This window comes from Pristis pectinata, chromosome 3 (genome assembly GCF_009764475.1).
Source record: "Pristis pectinata isolate sPriPec2 chromosome 3, sPriPec2.1.pri, whole genome shotgun sequence".
NCBI classification, from domain to species: domain Eukaryota; kingdom Metazoa; phylum Chordata; class Chondrichthyes; order Rhinopristiformes; family Pristidae; genus Pristis; species Pristis pectinata.
The window spans coordinates 81,858,867-81,885,440 of NC_067407.1; the positions used below are offsets into that span (position 1 = coordinate 81,858,867).

Here is a 26,574-nt window from a genome sequence, read left to right on the forward strand (position 1 = left end):
AGGGAAGACATGAATGGACAGGTGTTACATCTCCTGTGGTTGGACAGGAAAGTGCTGTGAGAAGATGAATGTGAGAGAGAGGAATTTGCAAAGGGAATTGTCTCTTCAGAATGCTGAAAGGGATGTGACAGGCATTGGAATTTCATTCAAAGAATGAGAACCAGGGAAACTCTATCTTTGCTCCATCTGGAAAGAGGGGGTGAGAACAGATGTGCAGAAAATAGTTGAATATGGCACAGGGCCCTGTCAACTGTGATGGAGGGGAAGCAACAGTTCAGGGAGAAGGAAAATATATCTCAGGTACTTTTGTGGAGAAACCAAATACAAATTGGGTTACTGCTTTGTGGAGCACCTGCATTCTCTCCAAGGGCAATCCTGAGCTTCCTCTTGCCTGCCACTTTAATTCTCCATCCCACTCTGATCTATCTGCCTACAGTTGCATGCAGTGTTATAATGAAGTTCTAGATTAGCTTACAGAACAACACCCCATTTTCTATATGGACATATTGCAGCCTTCTGGATTCAATATCAAATTCTACAACTTCGGGTAACTTACTTTCTCTGTTTGTATCTCGTCAGTTCTGTTGTAACTTATCTGTCTCTAATATTGGCTCAGTTTTTCTTTTTCCATTATCACTTCTTGACCTGCTGGGCATTTCCTACAGCTCTGCATTTCCTAGTTGCATTTCTCTCTCTGTCTCTCTCTCTGTCTCTCTCTCTAACTACCCTCCTTTCATAGCTTTTCTGTTCCTTTGTTCATGTTCTGTCTCTCGAACCAACCTCACTAACCTATCAACTAGATGACTTCATCTAGAGCTTATCTTTATGGCAACCCTGGCCTCATTCTATCAGAGATATCTCCTTTGTCCTATCCACCCCTCCTCCACCCAGCCTGGACTGAGTTCTGACAAAGGGTCTTCGACCTTCCACAGATGCTGCTTGAACTATTGAATTTCCTGTGTTTGTTTCAGATTTCCAACCTCTGCGTTTTTTTTTGGATGTCATGATTAGGGAAATTTGTTGTTCTCTGTTCACCTAGTCTAGACCTCTCATAATTTTATACACTTCAATTAAATGTTGTCTCAGCCTCCTTTGTCCTAGAGTAAACAACCCAGTCTGGACTACCAATAACTAAAACTCTGGCAATATCCTCTTAGTTTTCCTCTGCATGGCCTCTAGCAATGTCACATCCTTTGTGTCACTCATACCTGACTCAACTGTTTTCATGATCGTTATCACCTTTTGACAATATTTAACCATTCTGTAACAGTATTATTTTTAAATTTCCATCTTAAAGGTTTTGTTTTCATTTTCTTATTTAAAAATATTACCTTACTTTTTAATAAGCCAACCTTTCTGCTTCCAGTTCCAATTAAATTTTTAAAATAGTGTTCTCCCATTCCAAATCCAAGCCTAAATTTGTCCATCTCCCACCTTCTACAATCACCACATCAGATTATCTCGTTTTTTTTTCTATTCACCCTTCCCACTCTGTTATTGATGTTAATTTGGTTAAAATTCCTTTATTCCAGAACTCATTCCCCAGCTGGAGAAGTTGGGTTGTTCTCTTGAGAGCAATGACGTTTGAGAGGAAATTTGATAGAGGTGTACAAGACCATGGTGGGCTTAGATAGATTAATTAGATAGAATCATTCCCATTAGCAGATGTTTGAAGGACTAGGAGATACAGATTCAAAGAGATGGGCCAAAGAAATAGACGTGATGTACTTTTTTTTAATATATAAAGAGAGTGGTTATGGATCTGGAATTCACTACCTACAGGGTGGTGGAAATATGGTCAACCATACCTTTCAAAAGGGAATTGAATAGGAGAAATAATTTGCACATCTTTGGGTGGGGGGGCTGGGTGGAAGGAGTGGGACTGAAGACATAGCTCTACAAGGAGACATAAGAGGCTGCAGATGCTAGAATCTGGAGAAACACAAAAAGTGCAGGAGGAACTCAGCGGGTCAAGCAGCATCTGTGGAGGAAAATGACAGTCAAGGTCTCAGGTCAAGATCCTGGAGCAGTCCAGATAAAAGGTCTTAACCCAAAATGTGCATTTCCCTCCTCAGATGCTGCCTGACCCGTTGAGTTCCTCCAATGTTTTTTGTATAGCTCTACAAGGAGCTGGCATGGACTTGGATGTTCCAGTGGCCTTCTGTGCCATAGCAGTTCAGTGCTTCTAAATATAAATCTTTCTTCCTTTGTCACACATAGACTTGCCCAGTCTTCCTCTGCTCATCTTATTCTGTAGATTCTGTAGGTATTATACATGGCATATATTTTTCAGTCTAGCACCCAACTCTTTAAACTCTGTCTAGGAGATCTTAAATGTACTTACCTATATCACTTGATTCTAGCATTGGATCATTGCTTTTGACCATTGTCCCTCCACCTCACCGTCACAGATTTTTACCCTTCTCATAATGTCCTGGTGACAGACAGGTACTCCCCATCACTATTATTTTCTTGAGATTTTCTGCAGTTTTTATTTTTTTTTTCTTTCTGCTTCTCCTGCTAATGGTTAGCCACTACCCTAACTACAGTGTGCCCTGTTCTTCAATAAACAGCATTCTAGACAGTTAGATACAAAATCATTTATCCTCTCCACTGATGAATAATTCTTAACTTGAGCACAGAAATTTACTCTTGCAGAAACTTAGTTTTTTCTTTCATATCCACCATAAATTTGCTAATGTGGATTGCTTACATATTACACTCCACACATACTGTATTAGGTCTTCCCATCAATTAAATTCCTCTGGGGTAACTGACTAATTTAAAAATGTGGATATTGTAAGCCTGCACTTCTGATAGCATGGCTAATCACTTCATATAAGTGTTAATTATGGGGAAAAAAGTCAGTCATTTACAAATCCTGGTCTTGTAGCTTCAAGCCAAATATTCTTTCACTGCCAAATTCTGAATTGGACAAAACTTCTTCCTTAAATCTTGCACCTATGTCTTTCACCTATTCTGCCAAAATCAGTGGCTGCTAGGAAATAACCAGAACTTCACCACTGTTCCACTGGCTGTCTGATATTTTTCCTTCCTTTAATGAAATGCAAGAACAAGAACAGAACAATTGGATAGGGTGAGGGCAATGATACAGATAAAAATTCAAAAATTGAATGTACATGGCTTAAGAAATAATGAGTTTGAAACAAAAATTAAAATTAAAAGGGTATGATGTAGTACTTCTTATAGAGACTTGCTTTACCGGCTGGGTATGGTTGCAAAGCAAAGATCTCAGACTGGAAAGCTTTTAAAAAGATCAAGGAATTTGTGAAAGAAGTTACAATGTTAACGAACAACACAATTACAGCACCAAAATAAAGAGACTTTAGCATGTTTGATCAGGTAGTGGACACAATATGGGTAGATTTAAGGTACAGCAAAAGATGAATGATTCTAGATGGAATGGTCTACAGATCACTTGATATTAATTATAGGCAAAGGAATATATAAATATGATCAAGAAGCACAAGCCAAAAATATAAAAAATAGAAACAGGAGTAGGTCATTTGGCCCCTCTTGTCTGTGCTGCCATGGCTGATCTTTTACCTCAGTACCACTTTCATGTACTACCCATTAACTTTTGATTCCCTAAATATCCAAACAACGATCAATCTCTGCCTTGAATATGCTCGGAGACCGAGCCTCCACAACCCTTTCAGTTAGGGAAGATTCACTATCCTGCAGGTAAGAAATTCCTTCTCATCTCAGTCATGAATGGTCATAGTCTTTTTCCCATGGAAGGAGAGTCTAAAACTAGGTTTAAGGCGAGAGGGGAAAAAATTTAAAATGGGTCTGAGGAGCAATGTTTTCACAGAGGATAATGGATGTATGGAATGAGTTGCGAGAAGTTGTAGAGGCAGGAATAATTACAATGTTTAAAAGACATGGATAGGAAAGAGGGATATGGCCCAAACACAGGGAAGTGAGACTAGCTGAAGTAGACAACTTGGTAGGCGTGGATGAGTTGGGCCAAAGGGCCTATTTCCGTGCTGTATAACTCAATGAATGGCTGACACCCTGTCCCTACAAACTTCAGTCAGGGGAAATATTATCCCTTCCTCTACTCCATCAAGCCCCGTAAGAATTTTGTACATTTAAATGACAACACCTTTTCTTCTTCTAAATTATAGAGAGCGCAGTCACAGTCTGCTAATATATCCTTCCTCAAATAAAAACATCAGGTTCTGGAAATGCTCAATTGTTCTGTGGAGAGAGAAACAGAGCTAATACTTTGGGTCAATGATCTTTCATTGGAACTGGAGGAGTGAGAAAATAAGTGCATCTTAAGATGCCAAGAGAGGGAGTGATGGAGAGAACAAATGGAATGTTTGTGATAGGGCAGAGACCAAGATTGTCCAGGTGACACGATGCTTTCAGAGCCATCTAGATGATACATGAATAAGGAGATAAAGAGAAAGAATGGAAAAAAACACACTGGATCTATCAGAGGTAGAGCACAGCAACCACTAGAAATATGAAACAAAGAGAATGTTGGAAATATTGAACGGTTCCCTAGTATAAGATAGACTCTTGACCTCACAATCTACCTCGTTATGACCTTGCACCTTATTATCTACCTGCACTGCCCTTTCTCTGTAGCTGTGACACTTTACTCTGCATTCTGTATTGTTTTATTTTTTAATACCTCAATGCACTGTGTATTGAATTGATCTGTATGAACGGTATGCAAGACAAATTTTTCGCTGCACCTCGGTACAAGTGACAATAATCAACCAAATCCAATTCCAACATACCAACAGATCAGGCAGCATTTGCACAAGGGAAAAACTGGCAGTTCTGATACAAGGAGGAAAGGCTGTTTTTTTCCTCAAATTATTGGTTTATCTGTTGGATATTTCCAACATTCTCTTCTGTATAAGATTTGGAACAAGTAATATGTCCCCCCCCCCTCACAGTTCCAGCATGTTTCTTTTTTTTATTATTCTCTTTCCAACTGCTTTAATCCATCTCTTATCTGGACCAGCTTCAAAAGCATTGTGTCACCTTATCTCCTCCCTATCAAGGACAATCCCTTTGCAACTGGAGAAGACAATCTCTCCACCTCCCCAACCGTTTGCACTAATAGCCTGCCCCCACCCCTAACTCTTGTTTCCTCATTTCTACAGTTCTGATGAGGGTCATTGACCTGCAATGTTAATTCTCCCTCTCTCACCATTGCTATCTGATCTGTTGAGAATTTTCAGCACTTTCTGTTTTTATATCAGATTTCCAGTATCTACAGTTCTTTAATCAAGTTATACTCTCCCTTAGACAGTAAGAACATACTGGCACATTGTGTTCCAGGTGCAGCCTCATCAGGGCCCTATATAGTTATAATGAGTGATTTTAATTTTCACATAAACTGCAAGAAGCACTATTAGGTTTGGCAATGAACTTTCATCATGTATTCTGGAAGAATTATTAGATCAATGTGTTTTAGAACTGATAACAGGCTGTATTACATTTAGTGAGAAACAATAAAGTAGTTAATAATCTGTGGTTTCGAGTAGTAACCATAATATCTGTGAATTTAATATTAGGTTTGAAAAAGAGGAGAGAGATTCAAAATCATAATTTTCATTATAAATAATGCAAACTTTGAAGGGATGATAAGTGAATTGGCAAAAGTTAGTTGGAATAAATAGTCAATATGTCAACCTAGAGATCAACAGCAAGAAGTATTTTTTACATTATAAAACTAGTATATTCTAAAATCCAAAAGTGCCATGCATGAAATGCATGGAAAAGAAAAATTCCTGTAGATGGGATGGCAGGGGGAGGCACTATTAAAAGCAATAAAGGATAGAAAGAATTACATTCATGCAATTTGAGGGAGGAATAAAGGCTTCCTGGGAATATCAAAGTTAACAACAAAATAATTAATGGGTATGATAAGAGAAAAGGAGTAGTAAATGGTATGTGTGCCCATTAAAAACAGATGCAGGCAGAAGTATAAAGGATGCATATCCACTTTCAAACCAATGGAAAGAAGGAAAATGCTACAAGGAACCTAAAAATAAGTCAAAGGAAAGATCATATTGGATAGAAGTTCTAAAACAAAATGCTTATGAAGAAAATAATAGAAGAAAATAATCTTCAGAATACAAGGATTTCCACCACAGATATTAAAAGAAATAAATGAATAAATTTCATCGATTTACATGGCTAGGTAGATTGCGATATTGAACCTTTGAATTAGACAAATGCAAAATGTCATTCCTTTTTTTAAAGAAAGTGTGAGAAACCAAATGAGAAATACAGATCTCTCAATACAGAGTCAGATGATTTTATATATGTATTAAAAAAATGGAATGTTAATGTTGATCTCAAAGAGTAGGAATACAAAAAGGGGTAAGCTATATTTTCGTTCTATAGATCGAGGGCACTGAAAATTAAGGGGAAAAACATTGGCCTTGAAGGAAGTTGTTATGATGGTTTGCTGATTTTTGTCCTGGATTGTGATTGTTAATGATGCAAATTTCAAGCTAGCTATATATTGAAAATCCAATCTGAACACACTATATGCTTGTGAGGTGCAGCTGGTTAAAGCTGGGACTTTGGATTACTACAGTATAGAGAAGTACCTTAATTTAATATTTTTGCTCTTACAGGCTTTCTTCAGCTTTGACAAGAAGAAAGTGGATTATGATGCCTTCAAGGCTATAAATAATGCATGCCTTGTCTTTGATGGGAAACTAGTAATTGACTCCACTTTTCATACCAATGACATAACAATTAGAGCTGCAGGACCGCTTACCAAATACTCCCGTCGTTACTATGCTGACCAGTGGTCTCATGAAAATTTTAATTCAAAGGAAATTGGATTTCAGCTAGCTGCACTCATGCTGCATCTTTTTGATCCAACCCTGGAACAAATGACTCAGCCACCAGCAGAACTAGATGTTCTTGTTCCCACTTACACTGGATGTAAAGTCAAAGGTATGTGGCTGAAATATATTTGAACTTGCCTTTCAGGAGTTTGTAAATCATTTGTAATATTGGCCCAGAATTTGCAGCCACCAGCACTTACCACTGATGAACAAAGCTTGAACTTACCTAATGCAGTGCCCCTGGTGGGAACTTTTGGTCTGGTGTCATGCACATTGACAGGGCTTTCTGCGATTTAGTAGTGTCATGATTGGTTGGAGGCTATGCGATGTGGAGCAAGCCCACCAAGAGAAAAAGCCAAAAAAAACTTTGACTGCTACCTAAACTGGCTGTATAAGCACTGGGATTGTTTCTGATTTAATAGGTTTCAACATTTTTTTAAAAATTAAATTTTTAATAATTTTTGAAACCTATAAAAAGCAGACGTACTAAAACACTTTAAGGCATCTACAAACATTTTAAGACAATCAAACCTGCATCAGGTTCAACCTGGTTCAGAACACTTGTGTGAATTCCACTGTAAATGGAAGGAAATTGCTGCAACTTCCCTTACCCACAGTGGACTCCATGGTGAGAGGTAACCCTCCTTCTCCTGTAATTCCAGCAATTTCTTTATTATTATTTCAGGACCTGAAGGATTGAAATCACTATATTATTAACTGATCCTTATGGATAATATAATTTGTGAAATGAGCATGTGGCTGAAGTCATGTGAGAAAGTGGGATTCAATTTTAATGGGGCACCAGCAACAGTATTGGGACAAACAGCAACTCTAGCACTGGAGAGGGCTCCACTTGAACTGGATTAGGAGGAGAGTTCCTAACAGAAAAAATGAATAGGGCAGTCATTGGAACATTAAAACAAGACGAGGGAGGAACAAGGTGAAAGATGTAATACAAATAATAGTACTGGAAGAAATCAAAGGAAAGTGGCTACACACACACACACACACACACACACACACACACACAATATTGTAACAGTCGGAAATTGTACATTAGGTACAATGGTTAAAGAGAAAATTAAAGTGGTAATAAACAAATGAGAGAAATAAGAAATGTATTAGTAAAATTTTAGACAAGAATAAGTTAGGATATATACTAGTATTGCATATATACTTGTATAACTAAGTGGTCCAAGAAATTTGTTTTCGACTTTTAGGTACACTAAATGAGCAAGACACATTTTCTATAGTGTCCTCAGCATTGCAATCTTCATATGCAATCCTAATTAAATGGCATTCTCAAGTTCCTGGTTTAAATGATGACATTTCAGCAGTTAAACTATGCTAATAAATTGAAATCTTTCAATATTGCACAAATCTTAGGACTTAGCCAGGCAGCTGCAATGAAGTCAATCCTAAGGTGGTGGATGCACTGTACAAGCATGATTACTGCATTTGAAGAGTGGTGCTGTGTAAGGAATGGCTGTAGCGAAGCTAGGAGAGGGAAGGGGTTGTGCTCCAAGATTCACTGAAAGGGACTTAGAGCAGCTGGTGGTACAAGTAGCCATCAAGAGAGATGTACTGTTTATACAGGGGCCACAGAGATTCTCCAGGCTATAACTAGCTGCTCCCGTCAAACAAATGCTTAGAAGATCTGTGTCAGGAGTGAACCTCCTATGTCTGCATAGTGTACGAGTCCTTGTAATTTGGAGAAGCCTGCAGTGCTGTAGTTCCTCATACTTGGTCTGCCTCATCCTCTGGGCTGAAGGAAAGATTCAGGCTTCCCTCCTTTCTTTGATGACTTCATAATGGAGTGGAATGGCGTGCAGATGAGCAGCAGTAGGCTGGAATAATCCTGAGGCAATGAGATCAGACTTACACTTGGACTGAGCATGCAGTCCAGGTACAAGTATGAGCTTGTATTTGAGGTTGCAAGAGGTCACAGATATCAATGACCTCTGTCTTGTTGAAGTGTAGCCTGCAAGTAACTAGAATATGAGCTTAGGTTCCTGTAAGTCCTGGATGAATAAGGTCTTTTGTGATGAACTTTTCTGTGCTCTTTCCAACATGAATCCCTCTGCCTGCCTGTGGTGTCTCTGAAGCCAATGTTCCTTTTCTATGTTATCCAGCAAGAGGGGTTTGATGTAGACAAATATCAAAAGAAATTAAGCCTCAAGGTCAGAAATATCATGGAGGTGCAAGGAGGGTTCGGTATTAAGTGTGATCTGTGCACAGAGCAAGCAGTAAGTTTGCAGAATGCTCTGGACTAACCCTAGTAAAATGTAGTTTGAATGGGATTAGCCCTCCAAACAGCACGATTTCAGGGAAGCAGCAGCAATAATTGTCGGTTGCTCTGTGAGTAAATCATGCCAGAAGGCTAAAATTCAGTGTTAAAATATTTTTGAAGTCACTGGGGAGAATTCCATACTGGAACAATGCCACTGCCACTAACAAAAATTCTGATGAAAAACCATGGGTTGTATTTCCTTTGTGACACTAAGAGGACTAGAAATGATCGTAATTTTGTTCTTTTTTCCCAGATTGAGTCCTTTAACAGATAGAGAGCACTGTTTTTCTTTCAATGTGGTGAGAACCAGACTAAGGAGTATAAGGGGCAAACTGAATGAATTGGTGAAAGACGGCAATTTTCTTGATTTTATTCAGGATTATTTTTTGTAATCATATTTCCTGTAACCAGCAAGGGAACAAGATGGATTAGATTTGGTAATGAGTAATGAACCAAATGTAGTGATCATTTATCTAATAGCAATCATTATATGACAGAGTTCAATGTGGCATTTTAAAAGAGGAGGAGGCAAAATAGCTGCAAATATTTTACACTGAGCTAAGGTTGAATTGAATGCAATGAGACATTTACTGTCCACAGTAAGTTGTGCAGATCTCCCAATGGGTAAGAAAACAGAAAATCAATAGATGCCAATAAAGAACTTAACAAGATACATGATTAAGGGACAAGAACTAAAGCTGCCAAGAAAAGGTTTTGGACAACATAAAAAAAAATTTTTAAAACTTACAAAAGAGATATAAAGTACAACAAAAGGTGATGAAAGAGATGGCAAGAGCTACAGAGGGACCGGAAGAAACTCACAAGGGATATTGTAGTCAGACCACATTTGAAATACGATGAACAGTTCTGAGCACTTCACTTTGGAAAAGGTAGCATGCCTGGAGAGGAGTATGCTATAGATTTACCAAAACTGATAACTGGACTCAGAGTAAATTTAAAGAAAAAGTTACAGAAAGTAGGATTACTTATCCTGGAATTCAGAAGGTTATAGGGTTGGTTTGATGGAAGTATTCAAGGTACTAAAGGGAACTGTGTAAATTGAGAGGAACTATGGTACAGTCTAACAATTAGATCCAAATCTTTCAGGAGTGAAGTTTCAAAACATTTCCTGATGCAGAGGTTAGATGATGTTTTGAACTCTTCTCCATATAGGATGGTTGATTCTAGGTCAACTGTTACTCTTAAATCTGAAATTGATATTTTTTTTAATCAACCAAAGGTTCCAAGGTTACTGTGAAAAGGTGTGTTAGACTGGGCACAACCTTATTAAATGGCAGAACAAACTCAAAATATTCAATAGCCTGGTCCTCTTCCTACATGCCAATGAACCATTCAAATTTTGTGCAGAAAACTATTGGTTCATGGAACCAATTTTTACAAGATGTCCATCAATATCCATACTGTGAATCTAGAATGAATTGGATAATAGAAATTCATCCAGTCTTTGCCATGACTTCCATTTCATCAACACTGCTGGTAAATTGTTACGCAGTTAATTTAACTACTTACTGAAATTGTTGTTTACAAACAAAATGCTGAAAAAGGGTTTGCATTCAAGGTAAGTATCACAGACAATGCAGAGTGGTAACATTGTGCCATGTGCAAAGCAGAGGCTATAATCCCGCTCCACATAGAAAGTGGGCTTCCTAGACAGACATACCATCTTAGGCTATTCCTCCATTGTTCTTAGAAGTGGCATAAATAAAAGCTCTTTTGCTAATATCTTGGGCCTGCTATCCAGTTTTTCTTAAAGCTGAGATATGGTCTAAGGATCCTACTGGAAGGGACAATTGTACTTCATGATAAATCAGCCATAAATTTTCCACACTTAGACTAGCAAGTGATTTATTTTGCTAGAAGTCTACTGTTTAACATGTAGACTACTGGTAGTGGGTTTTTACATTTTATTTATTTAAGAATATTTTGGAGCAAGAATCCAATGCCATGTCAGCTGAAATTTCATTGTAAAAAAAAGACAAGATAAAGACAACCTTTCTGATTGACCTTGACTAATTTACAAACAGTTATGATGATTAAATAAAGTTCCAGGTTTTTTTTAAATTAGTGCCAATTCACCATATTTTTGGACCTTTCTAATGTTTTTTTCTATGCTTTGTCTTGCCAATTATACTTGAATAAGGGAGTATTACAAAACCAATGATTTTAATAGCTGCGACCAGAAGAAGAAAAGGAAGAGTATTATTCCCAGTTAAATAGTTATAGCCAGTTGGAAAATCTCACCAAATTTATTGCAAGGTGACGCGGATTGTAGTAATTAAAGTTTTTACTTCATATTAATCTGGAATAATGGCATTGGTTAACACTTCATGCTGCTTGCTGGAAATGCAATTACTTATGTCAGTTCTGTAGTTAACATGCTACATCTGGTCATCTCACTCAATATAACACCTCATTAACATCTTATTCCAGTCACACAGGCTTTTCTCCATCACCTATATAGCAATAATCTTGCTTCATTCCTATGCCCTATTTCTAGTAAATGTTTGACATCTTTGAAAAGGATATCACATTAAAATTGGCCGAGCATGCATCTGCTGAGCCTGGTGAAATTTAAATTTGGTGCAGATGAATCCTAGTTAAAAAGGAAGCAGAATGTGGTAATACTATTGCAAATTAAATGATTGTGCCACACAGACTGCACAGATTTCATTGGAAGCAAGCCTCATTGTTCTGCTTTAAGCCCTTTTTAATCTTAGCTCTCCTAGCATTAAAAATGTATCTGGCATTCAGAAGCAAGTGAGTTAAAATATGAAATCACAGAGATCTGTTGTGCTGTGTGGAGACCAAAGAAGAAATTGGCATCGTCTCCATTGAGAATTGAGCATAAACAGTCCTTAATATAATATTCACCAGCAATGAACAGAATCTTCCATCTATTTGTTGTATTTGAGTCTCAAATCACTACTAATTTATTGGAAGTAATATTTTCAAATGAAGTTACCATAAATATTGTTTTTAACAGTACTAATTTTTTGTGCAAAAGTTTTAAAAAGTTTAACATAACTTTATTTTAGATTTTTATTCTTGTGATGTGAAGCAAATATTCAAAAGGCTAATAATGTCAGAATTTATCATCGTGCAGGGCAATAAATTACTTTAAAACTTAATTTTCATTTACTATACAGGTCCTATAACTGATTTTTAAGACCAACCTCATTTGACATAAACTATTTCCTTTGTCAAAATGTACCTCTGCGTATCAATTTAGAAAACCAAAAAGCCTGCACAAGTATCTAAAATGGTACAAGCCGATGATTAATTTGCTAACTCAGACTTGTATTGGCCTCAGCAATCAGCACTAAAGTGATGATACTAACTGCTGACCTTGAAGGAAGCTGCCCACAAAGATTTAGTAACCTTTGTGGCATGAATTTTGCCTTTTCTGATGTTAGTTACTGTTAGGTACCACCTGTAAAGATCTTTGATGCTCAGCAATAATAATAGCTTCCTGCAGATTGAACAGGCAATCACATTGAAGAAAATACACCTGTGAGTTTCAAAAAAAGCACAACAAGAATAAAGATTGGAACATGCAATGAGATGAAGACAGAAGCTGCAATATTATAGCTTTTTAAAAAAACCAAAGAATTGTGAAATACACACAAGGGAAATGGCAATCCACATCTATAAGTTAGGTATTTTTGTAATTGTGCAACATTTTGGTTAATCTCAATTTCAACTAATTCAAAGCAGAATATTTTCAGGAATTTTGGAGTAACAATAGTTCATAAATACATGAAATTCTTATCAGTTCACTATACTTCAAAGATTATGTTCAAAAAGTTACTAAATAATGCATATTTTTGGAGGAACAGAATTACTAACTGCAGCTTCTGGATTTCCACATTGACATAACTTGCTATATTTTTCTTAGTGCAATGAAAGCAAATGCTGTCAATTTCATTGTAATGACAATGGCAGAATCTGGGCAGTATTCAATATAATTGGAACTGTGATTGTGGGAAACAATTAAGTTTCTCTACTAAGAAGTAAATTTATATGAATTATAAAAACAATGAATAAGTACACCCAACTGAAGATCGCTGGTTATAAATTCCTCAAAACTCAACTGCAGTTTATGATGGCTTTTAAGCCAATTTTTCTATAACTGATCTTTTTCGTATAAATCTCATCCATATCTTATTCTTTATTGATAATACCCCTTTCTAGAAGAATTGGCTACTTTTTTTTCCCAAAGGAACCTCATACAGAATGCAGTATCTCCATACAGACTACAATATTCCCACTGAAGTGCATACTAATTAGATAAACATAATATGTTCTTCTTGCATTGAATGCAGCACTTGAAAATATACTTTATGATAATTTTTATTATAATTCAGTAAAGCATAGTGAATATATTTCTAATGCAAATTAAACAAAAGTGCAATCTTTTCAAGCTTTGTTACTAAATCAAGTTCCAGTATGGAGCATATTCACAGAAGCACCATGACAGCTGTGATCCTGCTGGTAGCACACAGCAGGGAAGAAGCATGAGATTGTTAAAATAATTCCCTCTTAGAATAATTCCTCACTTTCAGCTACATACAGCAGACCTAAAAAAAAGCATTCTTTTTCTGTGATACTTGTCTTTTGACAGTTTTGTTTTTATTCAAAGGTGAGATTCTCCCTTTAGCTTATAGTCACTGTGGGTCACATGCCAATTACAGTCATGAGGACAGGTGGGTGACTTGCTCCAGGCCTCTGCAGTTTTGGGCTGAGACAGCAGCTGGGAAGTGCCTGAATGTTATCTTGGGTTAGGTTTCTCTCCAATTTTTCCTCATTCTTTGGGGAATTGCCTGGATCAGTTCATCTAATATATACCCCCTACCCAGCACCTTGCCTGAGTTGCCACAGTAATGTTATTGAGAACAGGAACTCGAGATCAAATCCAAACATTACCATTCCATATTTGTTTGAATCACCAATGCTACTATTTTAGTAGAAAATTACTCATTATGATTTAAATATTGTCTTCCACTTTAATTTTCATTTTCCTACTATTTGAAAAAAGTCAGTAATTTGTGTTTGCCCTTATTTTAACACAGAATGCATTCTGCCAGGAGAATACCATTACCTGCATATTTCTAAACCAGGGTTAATGACTTGTCTGGATAGAGAGAAGGGAAAAGCCGAGTATGTAAGTAGTAATTACCAGAATGGAACATTAATTTTTATTTGCTAGTAGACTACAAAACATGGGCAATAAATACCTCAACAAATCTGAAAATTATATAATCTATGTTAAAAGTGGTTCAATCTGACGTTTTTTTTGATCCAACTGAATGCAGAGAACATTCATGGATTTATATATTTACAGTAAAGCCAGTCAATGCTTTGCACCTGTGCCAGCTCTCTGAAGGGCCCGTCGACTTAATTCCAATATCCAGTCTTTTTCCCCATCAGAAACAGGAATAGTCCCTTGAGCTTGCCTGACCAGCCTCATTTGTGGCTAATCTGCACACTGACTCCATACACCCACCTTATCTCAGAAAAGTCTATTGCTCTCAGCTTTAAAATTATTAATTTATCTAGCATCTGCTGTTTCAGGTGGGAGACAGTTTTTCACTTTTACCATCCTGTGTGTGAAGTCCTTCCTCATTTCCCACCTGAATGGCCTGGCTCTAATTTTAACATTTATTTGCCCTGGATTTTTTTACCCATTTTTTTTCCCCATCTGCCCTATCAGTTCTTGTTGAAATTGTATAAAGTTCAGTAAAACTAACCCTATATCTTTTATATACTAGGTTACATAAGCCTAGTTTTTATTACCTCCCCTTATAATTCAATCCTTGAAGCCTTCCTTTAAAATGGTAAATACATCATTTTACAGTGCTTTTTCCAGACCTGAATATTCCAGTTGTGATCTAACCAGGACTCTTTTCTTTAAAAAACTATAGCTAAACTTTCTCCTTTATATTATAGACTTATGAAAGTTAACAAACCATTCGGCTTTGTTATGATTTATTTGTACCAAACAACTAGATGTGTACAAAAGCCCCCAAATCTCTCTGCCAACTTCTCAGTTCAAATTATATTCTGATGTATTTTAGTCCAAATTTATGACTTCACACTTAACTGTTTGAAAGCCCATCCAACAGTATCCTTACATTTTTTTATTTTACAGCCCCATTAATAAAAATATTGTGAACATATGTACTGACTCAATATGAACACTGCTGCAAATGATACAATAAAATGTGTATTGGTAGATTACTAAGTATATGAGGCTTTTAATGCTTCATATTTTATGTATTTAACAGTTTATTACAGCTATATTTCTTTATTTTTTTTCCTGAGAGCCAACTCAAAACAAATTGTAATTAAATCATTGCCACAATGGAATATTCAGTTGACTCCCAAGCCTCTTTTTATAAGTGTGTGAGAGCACATGCAGGATTTATTACAATAGTCTAATCTTGGCCTGGAGACTAAGCTGGACAATGGTAGATCTGCTAATATAATTTTATAAATGAAAGAAAAACTAAATTAGACTACACATTAACATCATTTCAATGAATAAAGAGAGTTTTGTTTTACATTGTCATGATCCTCTGTAGGTTACAGAAAGCCTACTAAGGTCACGTCCTCAGTTGTTGGCACTAACTAGCCAACATATTTTGTGGCACATTGGTGGTTAAAATTATCCAGTAAGGAAGTTGGCTTAGCCAAAAACAGCATGAAATGTCATCCAGAAATTCTAATCGTATTTTGTTGAATCTAATGATGGATTGCTATTATATTGGGAGGTTTATTAAGAAGGCAGCCTCTGATGCCGAACCAAATAATTTCTAACACCATTTTGCAGCAAACATAGTTTGCTGGTGCAGAGGGGACTAACATTTTTTTTAATGATGCTAATTGACTTGCTCATGTGAAACTGATCTCTCACAGCCATAAGGTTCATCACCTTTAGCACTCTGAGGCAGTTCGTATTGTAGTTCCATTCCCATAAAGATGAGCATCTGCTACTTTGTAATAGCCTGTTCCACTTTTGTCAGTGTTTGATAAATGCATATCCTTATTCAGTTAAGGAGAGAGAAAAAATTAATTTGTATTTTCAGTGTCAAAATACTAATTACACTGAATTCCAAAAGGTAAAAGTTGTATTTATCCGTAATTGTCCTGTTAAGTGAATCCTTTTTGTCATGCACACAATTATATTGAAACTATTGCCAAAGCTCTGTTGCTTTAAACCATTGTGGCTTAACTTTACAATTAAAAGCTTCACATCTGTTGTTCTTAGAGACCATGTATATTTTAAAACACTAACAAACATGTTCAAATATACAATATAATAATATTATTACAGTACATTGGATTAATCAATAAATTATGTGATGTGATGTTTAAGTTAGGCTCTATTTTTCTATATTTCAGTTATTAAAAAATATATCTTGAGGCCTAGTGTCAATTGCAAGACAAGAGACCAAGCATTACAGTTTGACTTCTCACTGTTAATGCTTTCACTTTCTGATATAATTCAACTTGATAGTAAATGAACAAACTAGGCAACTACAAGACATCATCAATTAATAAAGGAACAAAACTGACAATAAAGGCAAATGTCTAAAAAAAAAGACGTACGGGTAGGTTAACATGGGGGTTTAAAATGGGCGGCGCGGACTCATTGGGCCGGAAGGACCTGTTACCACGCTGTAAATAAAAACAAACTTTAAAAAAATGGTGTCAAAGAGAATACAAAGAGGTTAGGAAAGTCAAAACAAAAAAAAATCAGTAAAACAAGTGGAGCTGGAAAAGTTTAATTAGCAAGGAATGTATAAAGTATAGGTATTCCACAGTTACCAAAATAAATAAAGAAATACAAGACAACAAATAAAATGCTGGAAGAACTCAGTGGGTCAGGCAGCATCTGTGGAGGTAAACAGACAGTCAACGTTTTGGGTTGAGACTGGGTCACCCCCCCCCCCCACCCCTTTTACTCCACAGATGCTGCCTGACCTACTGAGTGCTTCCAGCATTTTGATTATTGGCTCAGATTCCAGCATCTGCAGTCTCGTCTCCAAAAGAATACAAAGGTCACTAAAGGATAAACAAGCATGGCAGAAATTTTAAACAATTGCTTTGCTTTAGTGCTTAGCAGGAACTGGGTAGTCATGCTTTTAGAATGAGAAATTTTAAAACAATATTTTAAACCATCTAAAAGAAAACTGCAGGAGATTATGATGAACCAGGGATAGAGATGGTTTTGTCTTCCCAAGATTTGGTTAGAGAAAACTTTGCTTAACCCATTCTTGTTACCAGATGCCCAGTAAGACAAATTAGAGTCACTGGAAGAGTTGAAAGAAGAGATAGGATATCTTTATTAGTCACATGTATATCGAAACGCACAGTGAAATGCATCTTTTGCGTAGTGTGTTCTGGGGGCAGCCCTCAAGTGTTGCCATGCTTCTACTGCCAACGTAGCATGCCCACAACTTCCTAACCCGTACATCTTTGGAATGTGGGAGGAAACCTCCCGGTTAACAACAAGAGGCATGTAAAGCCTAAGATTGTGAATGATGGACCTGATTTTACAGCAAGAGGCCCACTGCCCATACCCAACACCTGTAGTCATCAAATGTACCTCGACCAAATCTAGAAGGCCTAGCAGTCCTGGAGTCAACAGATGAGGCCTAGAAAGATGTGACAATGTCTTGAATGAACACTGTAACAAACTTCTACAGATGTACTGTTGAAAGTACCCTGACTGGTTGTGTTGTAGAAATTCAAATACACATGAACATAAGAAGCTGCAGAAAGTAGTGGACTCTGCCCAATACATCATGGGCACATCCCTCCCCACCATTGGTGATATCTACAGGATGCGCTGCCTCAAGAAGGCAACATCTATCATCAAAGATCCCTACCATCCAGGCCATGCCATCTTTTCACAGCTACCATCAGGCAGGTGGTACAAAAGCCTTAAGTCCCACACCACCAGGTTCAAGAACAGCTACTTCCCTTCAACCATTCAGTTCTTGAACCAACCAGCAAAACCCTAATCACTACGGTTTTAGCAACACTGTGATCACTTTGCACTAAAATGGACTTCTTGCTTTTGTTCTAATTGTGTTCTTTCTTGTAAAAATTGTGTATAATTTATGTTTATGTTTTTCTTGTGAATGCTGCTTATGTGATGCTATGTGCCTATGATTCTGCTGCTCCTGTGCATACATAAACTTGTGCATATGACAATAAACTCAATTTGACATGGGTGGGCCAGAACAAGTCCTGTCCACAAAACAAAACTCCTCCAAGACTTCTTAAAAAAATTGAAAATGAACAAAAGAATAGAAAAAAAATTACAAAATCAACCAAAAATACTTCAAATTCTTACAATTAAAAGACATTAAATAAATTACAAAGATCTAAAAATTGAATTTTATCTTTCCCTTTTATCCCTGCAATCCTCTTTGAAATTCATGGATCAAACTTGACACAGGATCTAGGAAATTTCAGCAGGATCTTGTTCTGCTACTAGATGCAGGATAAAGCCAGCAAATGGCCAATAGGTCAGGGACTTCTGCATAAATGAGAAATGGGAAGAGGCCAAAGAAACAAGTATATAGTTCTAATGTGGTCCACTATTTTAGTTGATGGATATTCATTTTTTCCAAAATTCCTCTCCATCTGATAACAAGTAGCACTGCTGTTGCAGGAATCCTGCAAATGTCTTTCAACTTTGATTGTGCCAGACTGATGGTCAGCAGATTGAGAGAGGAGCCATGGAGATCATAGAGGTGGTTGAGAATGCAGATCATCATCCTGGGAGTAGAAATCAGGGAACCAGTGGAGGTCAAGGAGGGGATGAAAGCAGTAGGAGATCATGTGAATAATGAATCAGGGAGTACAGCCCTGGTGAGTGGGAAACAGGGAAACTTGTTGGACCAGAAAAAAAACACTCCACATTCTCCAGCGAACAAACAACACTACAAACATTGTTCACCTTATGAATTCAGCCCTTCTTACCTTTGGTCCGCAAACAATGCTGCCAACATAGTTACCTATGGATTCAGTCCTCCTTCCCTTTCTGAATTTGTCATTTCTTGAGGCTCAGGAAATCTGGCTAAAATGTATTAAGGAACTTACAAAATAGGAGCAGACATCAGTCAAGCACTTCTCTGACCTTACTCTGCCATTCTAATAGATTACACCCGATCCTGTACCTTGACAGCTTTCCTGCCTGGTCCTCTTGTTTCTTGAGAAAAATAACAAGTTTTGAAAACAGAGGTACACACCCTCCTAAGTTTTTGTCAATTGGAAGATCTCCTGAGAACAGATTAGTTACACCCAGCCCCACCTCCAAAAATTCCTCTTACCTCTGATAAAGTTGGAAGTGGGAACGTTAGGTTTGGTTTGAATTTTTCAACACTTTCTCAGCTGACAAAACCCACACATTCTCAGTGGTTAAGGTGACCCATAAGTGAACACTGAAAGTAGTAGTAAATGTACCCTTTGCTTTGAAAGAGATCCAGCGTCAGACCATTAATGACAGACAGGGAAAGGCCTTATGCAACCCAACCAAGGCAAAACCATGTGATTTCCTCAGATAAACAGAAAAATAAAAAACCAATAGGAAAATAAATTTGGAAATTCCTCACCAACCCACCCAATAAATAAAACTAATCCTGTAGATCATTGTAACCCAAAATTTCAACGCAGACCCTACCTACCTTTTGTAAGAAATTACCTTTATCCCACTAATAAACTCATCCAGACCTTGCTTGAGAGAATTTTCCAACACACTGACATGACACGAGCTTATTTTAAAGGTTCACTATTTTTTGCAAAAAGATCCACCATAGTTAACCAAGATTTGTTGTATCCGGCCTATAACTGTGAACCATGGTCCTCTGTAACCCATTTAAATGGAACAAGCTGTCTACTCGAACACAGTCTATCCCACATTCAACTTATTAACTGCAGTCGGATTGCTGTAGAGTTTCAGCTCTTTTATCCCATTGTGATAACTAAGATGCATCAACTGAGAATCAGTCTAGTGGCCTCCTCCTATGCATCCTTTCCAGAGCCTCAATACCACCTATCGGGTGAGAAGATCAGACTTGGACATAATATTGTAACTGAGGTCACGTCAAGGTTTATTAAGGAACAGATTCATAACCTATGCCTTGTAGTCAATTTTCATTTGTCCTAATTGTTCTAGGAATCGCTTTACAGCATTGTTAATGAATTTTTATATTTTTTGAATATTTAGATCTCTTCCACCTGTTTTGATTCTTAACTTAAAGGATGTTTGTTTTCCGATTTTACACTCCTCACAAACATACTGCACTTTTCAAAGTCACACACCATTATCCAGTCTCAACCCCAAGATCCAACTGAGCAAGTCAAGTGATCTTGACAGTTACACAAATCTAATGTTAATTTGCTGATCATGCCCAATATCCACAACTAGATAATTAAAACAAACAGTAAAGACCTATCCCTGCCAGACTCCACCAGTAATCAGTCTCCAAACAGATCCAAATCTCTCTAAAACTATTTCATATCTATGGTCTTCTTGGAAGATTTAATTACAGCTCAATATATTACCAACGGAAGCAGAAGCTTCAAACTAGTGCAGAAGCCTTTTGTATGATAACTTTTCAAAAGCTTTTTTTTGGAAGTCCAAGTTTATAACCGAGTTTCTCTCAACCATATTCTCAAAGTCGAGTTTATTGTCAAATACACAAGTACATGTATGCACAGGTGCAATGAAAAACTTACTTGCAGCAGCATCACAGGCACATAGCATTAGAGACACAACATTTACAAGAAAAACATAAATCATACAAGAAAGAACACAGTTAGAATGGAAAAGAAGGCAATTATAGTACAAAGTGGTCAAAATCTTCATGGCTGCTTCAAAAAAATACGAACAAAATGATAAGGTTCAACCATTTTATGGAGCAATACTGCATCGCCTTAATAATCCCTCTCTAATTAAGTAATCATATGTTTTGGCCTCTAACAATACTAAGTATCGTTCATTATTGATAGCAATTTAATGGGCTTGTAGTTACTTGGATCAAAGTTCTTCATTTTATTTAAAGGTGGGGACTACATTAGGCTCCTTTCGGCATATAGGAGCCATCCCGGTAACCTATTAGAAATATAAGCAAGGGCCTCACACTGTATAAGTGGCACGTCACTGAAGACCCTTGAGTGTCATGTTGCAGTCTGTAATAGCAATATATGGTAATTTCATGATTTTCAAACATTTGATTTATGAACTTTCACCATTGACTCTTTGGGGTATGTCTCTTCAATTTATGAAACATTTTTCTCTCTAACCAATAGGAATGCACTGTACAAAAACACTCATAAAATATTTTGCCCAGTCTTTGCAATTTACAAAATTTCATTCAATAAAACATTTACTGACTTTGCATATGTGCATTACAACATAGAATTCAGACGCAAGCTGGATGTCAGGTGCCAATGACCCCTCACTTTGCTGCTCGACTCAGGATTGAGTCCAGGGACTGAGCACAAATATCCTGACCTGAAAAACCAGATATGGCACCTCAGCTTTACTATAGCCATAACTGGCATCAGAAGTTCAACTCAATTCATTTGAATGAGATCACTGACTTTGATAGTAAGTGTGCAGGGAAGTTGATTGATGTTTCTCTGCTTTTTGCCTCATTTTAATTGCACAGAGGTATTTTTTATGTTTTAATTATTTATATACTTTAAAAAGTCTATGATTATTGGACAATTAAAAGCAATTCAAAGGCCACTGACATGAATGTTCGTTTGTACTAGATTTTGTTTTGAGTTCTCAGCAATGTCTTTACATTCAGCTTTGGCAGTAATATTCCTAAATAGTCACTTACAGTAATTGAGGGCTTAATTTCTTGCCTTTTCACATCTTCAGAGTGATTATCGTCCTGCATTAATTAGATAGATAATTAATATTCAGTGGAACCAAAAGTAGGTCATGTAGCTAATCAACAATTAGATCTCATTACTGCTGTAAATGTCCAAAATCTTAAGTCAAATAGTAGGAAAATGAAGCAAAAAAATTGCAGATGCTAGAAATCTGGTGAATACGAAATGCTGAAAAAACTCACTGTTCCCATCACATCCTGAGGTCTTTGCCTAATGCCATGCATTGACACATGCATGTCCTTGACCTCTCTCTGCAAAAGCACCGATTCACCCCACCTCAAAGCTGTCCTTGATCACAGTTCCACATTACTCTTCATTGGTTTCAACAAAAGACTTTTTCCTTCCTTTCAGACCCTTAACCTGCTGAGTGTTTCTGCCACTTTCTGTTTCTATGTTGAATGGTAGAAGCCTGGTCTTTTTTGCTAGGAGTTTCTTCAGAATCTTTTATCTGCCATCCTCACATCCATTCATAGGACCACATATGCAAAGAAATTATCACATAAAACCTTGCACTCCTTCCAGAAAATCAATTTCAAGTGTGCCATTCAGTGAACAAAAATAAACTGTATTGAATTTCTTTCAATTTTTTTTAACAGGGACGAGAAATAGTCACTGGAAGTCCGAGTACTGGGAACTACTTCCAAATCCATTTAAACCAATATAGCATAGTAGAATCCATCACTTGTCTGTCACTGAAACCTTTACCAGTCTCCAACTATATCTGCTTGTATGGACAACATGAACGTCTTCTTAACAACCTGTGTTCTCGCTTCGATGAGGGACTAATCTCAGATTTGTACAGGTAAATTAGTAATAGCCTTTATATAGCTGTACAATGTATATTCTTAAGGTATTAAAGGCCCTTGTGAAGGCTGGTGTCTGGGTTCAAGAATTAGGAATAGATCCCCCCCCCCCCCGCCACAATAAAACGTGTTAGATGGGCAGTCTGATAAATCACTGAAGTCACTCTCTAACATTATGATTTCATTCTTCGATAGCACAGTTAAGAAACTGTGTTTTACAGTAATTTTTGTTCCTTTATAAAATTTGGTTGCATTTTCAACATACTGAATGTTTTGGTGGGCTGAAATAGTACTTACACTCCGATCTAGGAGCAATGTCACTTACTATATACACTATTTGCATACCTGTATTAAAGGGCATTTGGTAGAAGTTGTGTAATTTTTTTAAAATGTAGTTATCTGAAAAAGATGAAAATAGGTCTCTTAGAAAATTATTAAAGGTCACCCAAGATATTTTCACTAATCTATGAGAATAGAACCTGTAGAAGAGGGCATAATAAATGCATGCACAAGGAGAGAAGTTTTATATTTCCTACTTCTAGTGCACTGTGTGTTTTGCTCATGTTCCTACTTTTATCCTCAACCATGCTGAAGTAACCCAAATAAGATTTCAATGGATCATCAATATTAACATATTGAAAACATTGTTAAAATTAAAAATTTATGAAGTAAAATGAAATATATTTTCACATTCACACCTACATGTGTAGTTATATTATGATATCATTGTTTCTTGGTCTTTAGCTTATGATCAAATGTAGTGTACCATTGTGTTTGTGAAGTTTTATTGCCAGAGATATAGGCAGTTCTTGTGGTTTGTTATTCCTGTATTCTGACATTGGAAAAGAATAATACCAAGACTGCAATTTGACATTGCTTAAAAAAAAGGAAAAGAGGCAAAAAAACCCAGAAAATATCGAAATCAATATGACCTAGACTATGAGAATATATGCAGACAAATATCTCATCAAAAATGTTAGTTCTTCTTACTTGCTGAGTGATACTTGATTTCCATATAAAAAGCTCATAAACGTTATTGGAAAAAAATCTGTGGTACTTCTACCTCTTCAAATCCCTGCTGGTTATCAACCCATTATATGTATGATTAACTTCATTACCTTTAATATGGAGATAAAATATCACTCAAAGAGTAAGGAGAACTAACATTTTTTTGATGAGATATTTGTCTGCACATACAAACATAGTCTGTGCCACATGCCAACTGAAAACCAACAAGGCCTTGGGAGCAGATGGTATCTGTGCTAAAGTCCAAACCTCGGCGAAGAGGAACTTCAGTCACAAATTTACAACCTCAGTTCCCACCTCATTTCTGGGAAGAGGAGGACATCCCAGGGGACAGCTTAACCTTGGCCATTTTCAAGAAGAATATCCAATTGTGCTAACAACAGACACTCCTACTGTCTGTCACAGGGAAAGTCTTCTCAGGGTCCTCTTTAACCATCACCTTCCAATGGCCAAAGAGCTGCTTCCTGAATCACAGTATGGATTCTGCCTAACCAATAGATTTGATCATGAAATGAGGGATGTATCATTAACACTATACATGGCCTTTTTTGACCATTTCTGGGCTCAGAAATGACATTGACTCCATCAGTCAAGAGGGACTGAGGAGCATCCTTCTCAAATTGCCTACAGGAATTCATTTCCATCTTTTGTCTGCATACAAGGGATGATCGTAATCTACAGTCCACAACAAAACCCTGCCCCAATCATTGCCTCAGTGTTTTCCTAAATCTTTCTTGCTACACCTCACACCCATCAAGCTTCTTATTGGTGTGGAACTGAAATGCAGGACAAATGGGAAACTCTTCAAGCTGTGTCACCTCCATTCCAAAACAAAAAGAATCACTCCAACTTCAGTTATTAAGCTGTAGTATGCAAATAATACTTGCACATCTGCATGTTCAAAGGCCAAGCACCAAGTTATCATTAACTAGTTCACTGAAGCATATGAATGTATGGGTCTCACATTTAACATCTGCAGAATAAATATCTTCTACCAATCTATCCCCTTTGCATAATACATCCCCTTCCCAGCCAATGGCAAAGATCCATGACAATACATTGCTAAACAGAGGTCCCAACACCAATCCTTATGGTGAACCAAAAAATTAATATATTTATGCCTGTCAATTCACAAAAAGTGCTGGAGGAACTCAGCAGGTCAGGCAGCATCCATAGAGGAAAATAAACAGTTGACGTTTCGGGCCAGGAAGAGGACAGAAGCCAGAATAAGAAGGTGGGGGAGAGGGGGAGGAGCACACACAGGCAGGGGATAGGTGAGTTCAGGTGATAGGCGAGTCCAGGTGAGAGGGGAAAGGTTGGTGGTTGGGAGAAGGGGAGAAAATGTAGTAAGTGGAGAGGTGATAGGTAGAAGAGGCAAAGGGCTGAAGAAGGAGGAATCCAGTAGTGGACCATGGAATAAAGGATGGTGGAGGGGAGGAGAGGAGATGGTCGGGTCATCAAGGTCAGGGAAGGGAGCCACATGGAAGAAGGGAAGACAAAGAAGTGGGGGGGGTGCCAGGGAGGGAGGGAGGAAGAAAAAGAAGGGGTGAGGTTACCGGATCTTACCCTGTTTCCTATTAGGCAGCAAATCTTCTACCTATTTCAATATGTTACCATCTTTACCAGGAGCTTTTATTTTTCATAATAATCATTTGATGCAGCATCTTATCAAATGTCTTCTTGAAATCTCAGTACATCCACCAGTTATTTCTTCAAAGAGCTCCAATAAATTAGTCAAGCATGATTTAAATTCACAAAACCATGTTGCCTTTGCCTAATTACCTTGAATTTTTCTAAGCGCCCTGCAACAGTATCCTTAATAATAGTTTCTAATATTTTCCCCTCATGACAGATATTAAGCAAACTGGCCTGAAGTTTCTTGATTTCTGTCTTCCTCCCTTTTTGAATAAAGCAGTAAATTTATTATTTTCTAATCTATGGAATAGTCCAAATATCTAGGGAATTTTGAGAAAACAGAACCGATGCATCAATATATGTGTCACTCTTTCTTGCAAGAGAAAGGGTGGCATGCAAGGGAGTGTCATGCATGTGCTTGGATAATGTGTCTCATTGGTTGAATTGCTCAGCCTCTACAAACTGTGAGATGAAAGTGCAAGGGCTAGAGTATTGCAAAGTACATGAATGTCAGATATAAATTTTGGAGATTGTTGTTAGGTAAATTTTAGGATTGTAGTGCATTTGACATGTCTGATGCTAGTCATGTAAATGGTGGGCTGCAACATTTGAAGATGCATTCTCTGTCCTTGATCACAAGGATAAAGTTATGTAATTTCCTGTTGCACTGCATCAAGGTCCATGGGGCCTGACACCTGGCATCAGCTACATCAGGGCAGACCTTTTACTTGGTATTTCCTCTACCAAGCCCTCCATTGATAAACCATGGAGCCTGGACACTCACTCATAAAGACCAGCCAGCAAATGCAGTTGCATTTCCTTTAAGTTAAATCTTAAAGGAAATTGCATATTTCCTTTAAGAGATGCAGGCTGGCTTCAATTAATGCAGTTGAGTTTTGACTGGTCCCAATGACTCGCAAAATTGGTCACCTTACAGAGGCAGTGCCGTTAGTCCAGTCTGTTTATAACATCACTGCATGATGTTGTCAGGCTGCCTCCATCAGAAGCAAGAGGCTCATGGGTTAATTAC

The 26,574-nt window shown here is 37.3% G+C and overlaps 1 protein-coding gene across 1 annotated transcript in view; it reads left to right on the forward strand.

Moving 5' to 3' along the window:
* cfap61 (cilia and flagella associated protein 61) overlaps nucleotides 1-26,574 on the forward strand; it is a 127,354-nt gene that overhangs the window by 87,769 nt on the left and 13,011 nt on the right. The window contains exons 21-23 of the mRNA XM_052011226.1: nucleotides 6,633-6,960; nucleotides 14,232-14,323; nucleotides 22,677-22,882. Coding sequence (XP_051867186.1) covers nucleotides 6,633-6,960; nucleotides 14,232-14,323; nucleotides 22,677-22,882 — 626 coding nt within the window. The remainder of the gene's footprint in view (nucleotides 1-6,632; nucleotides 6,961-14,231; nucleotides 14,324-22,676; nucleotides 22,883-26,574) is intronic.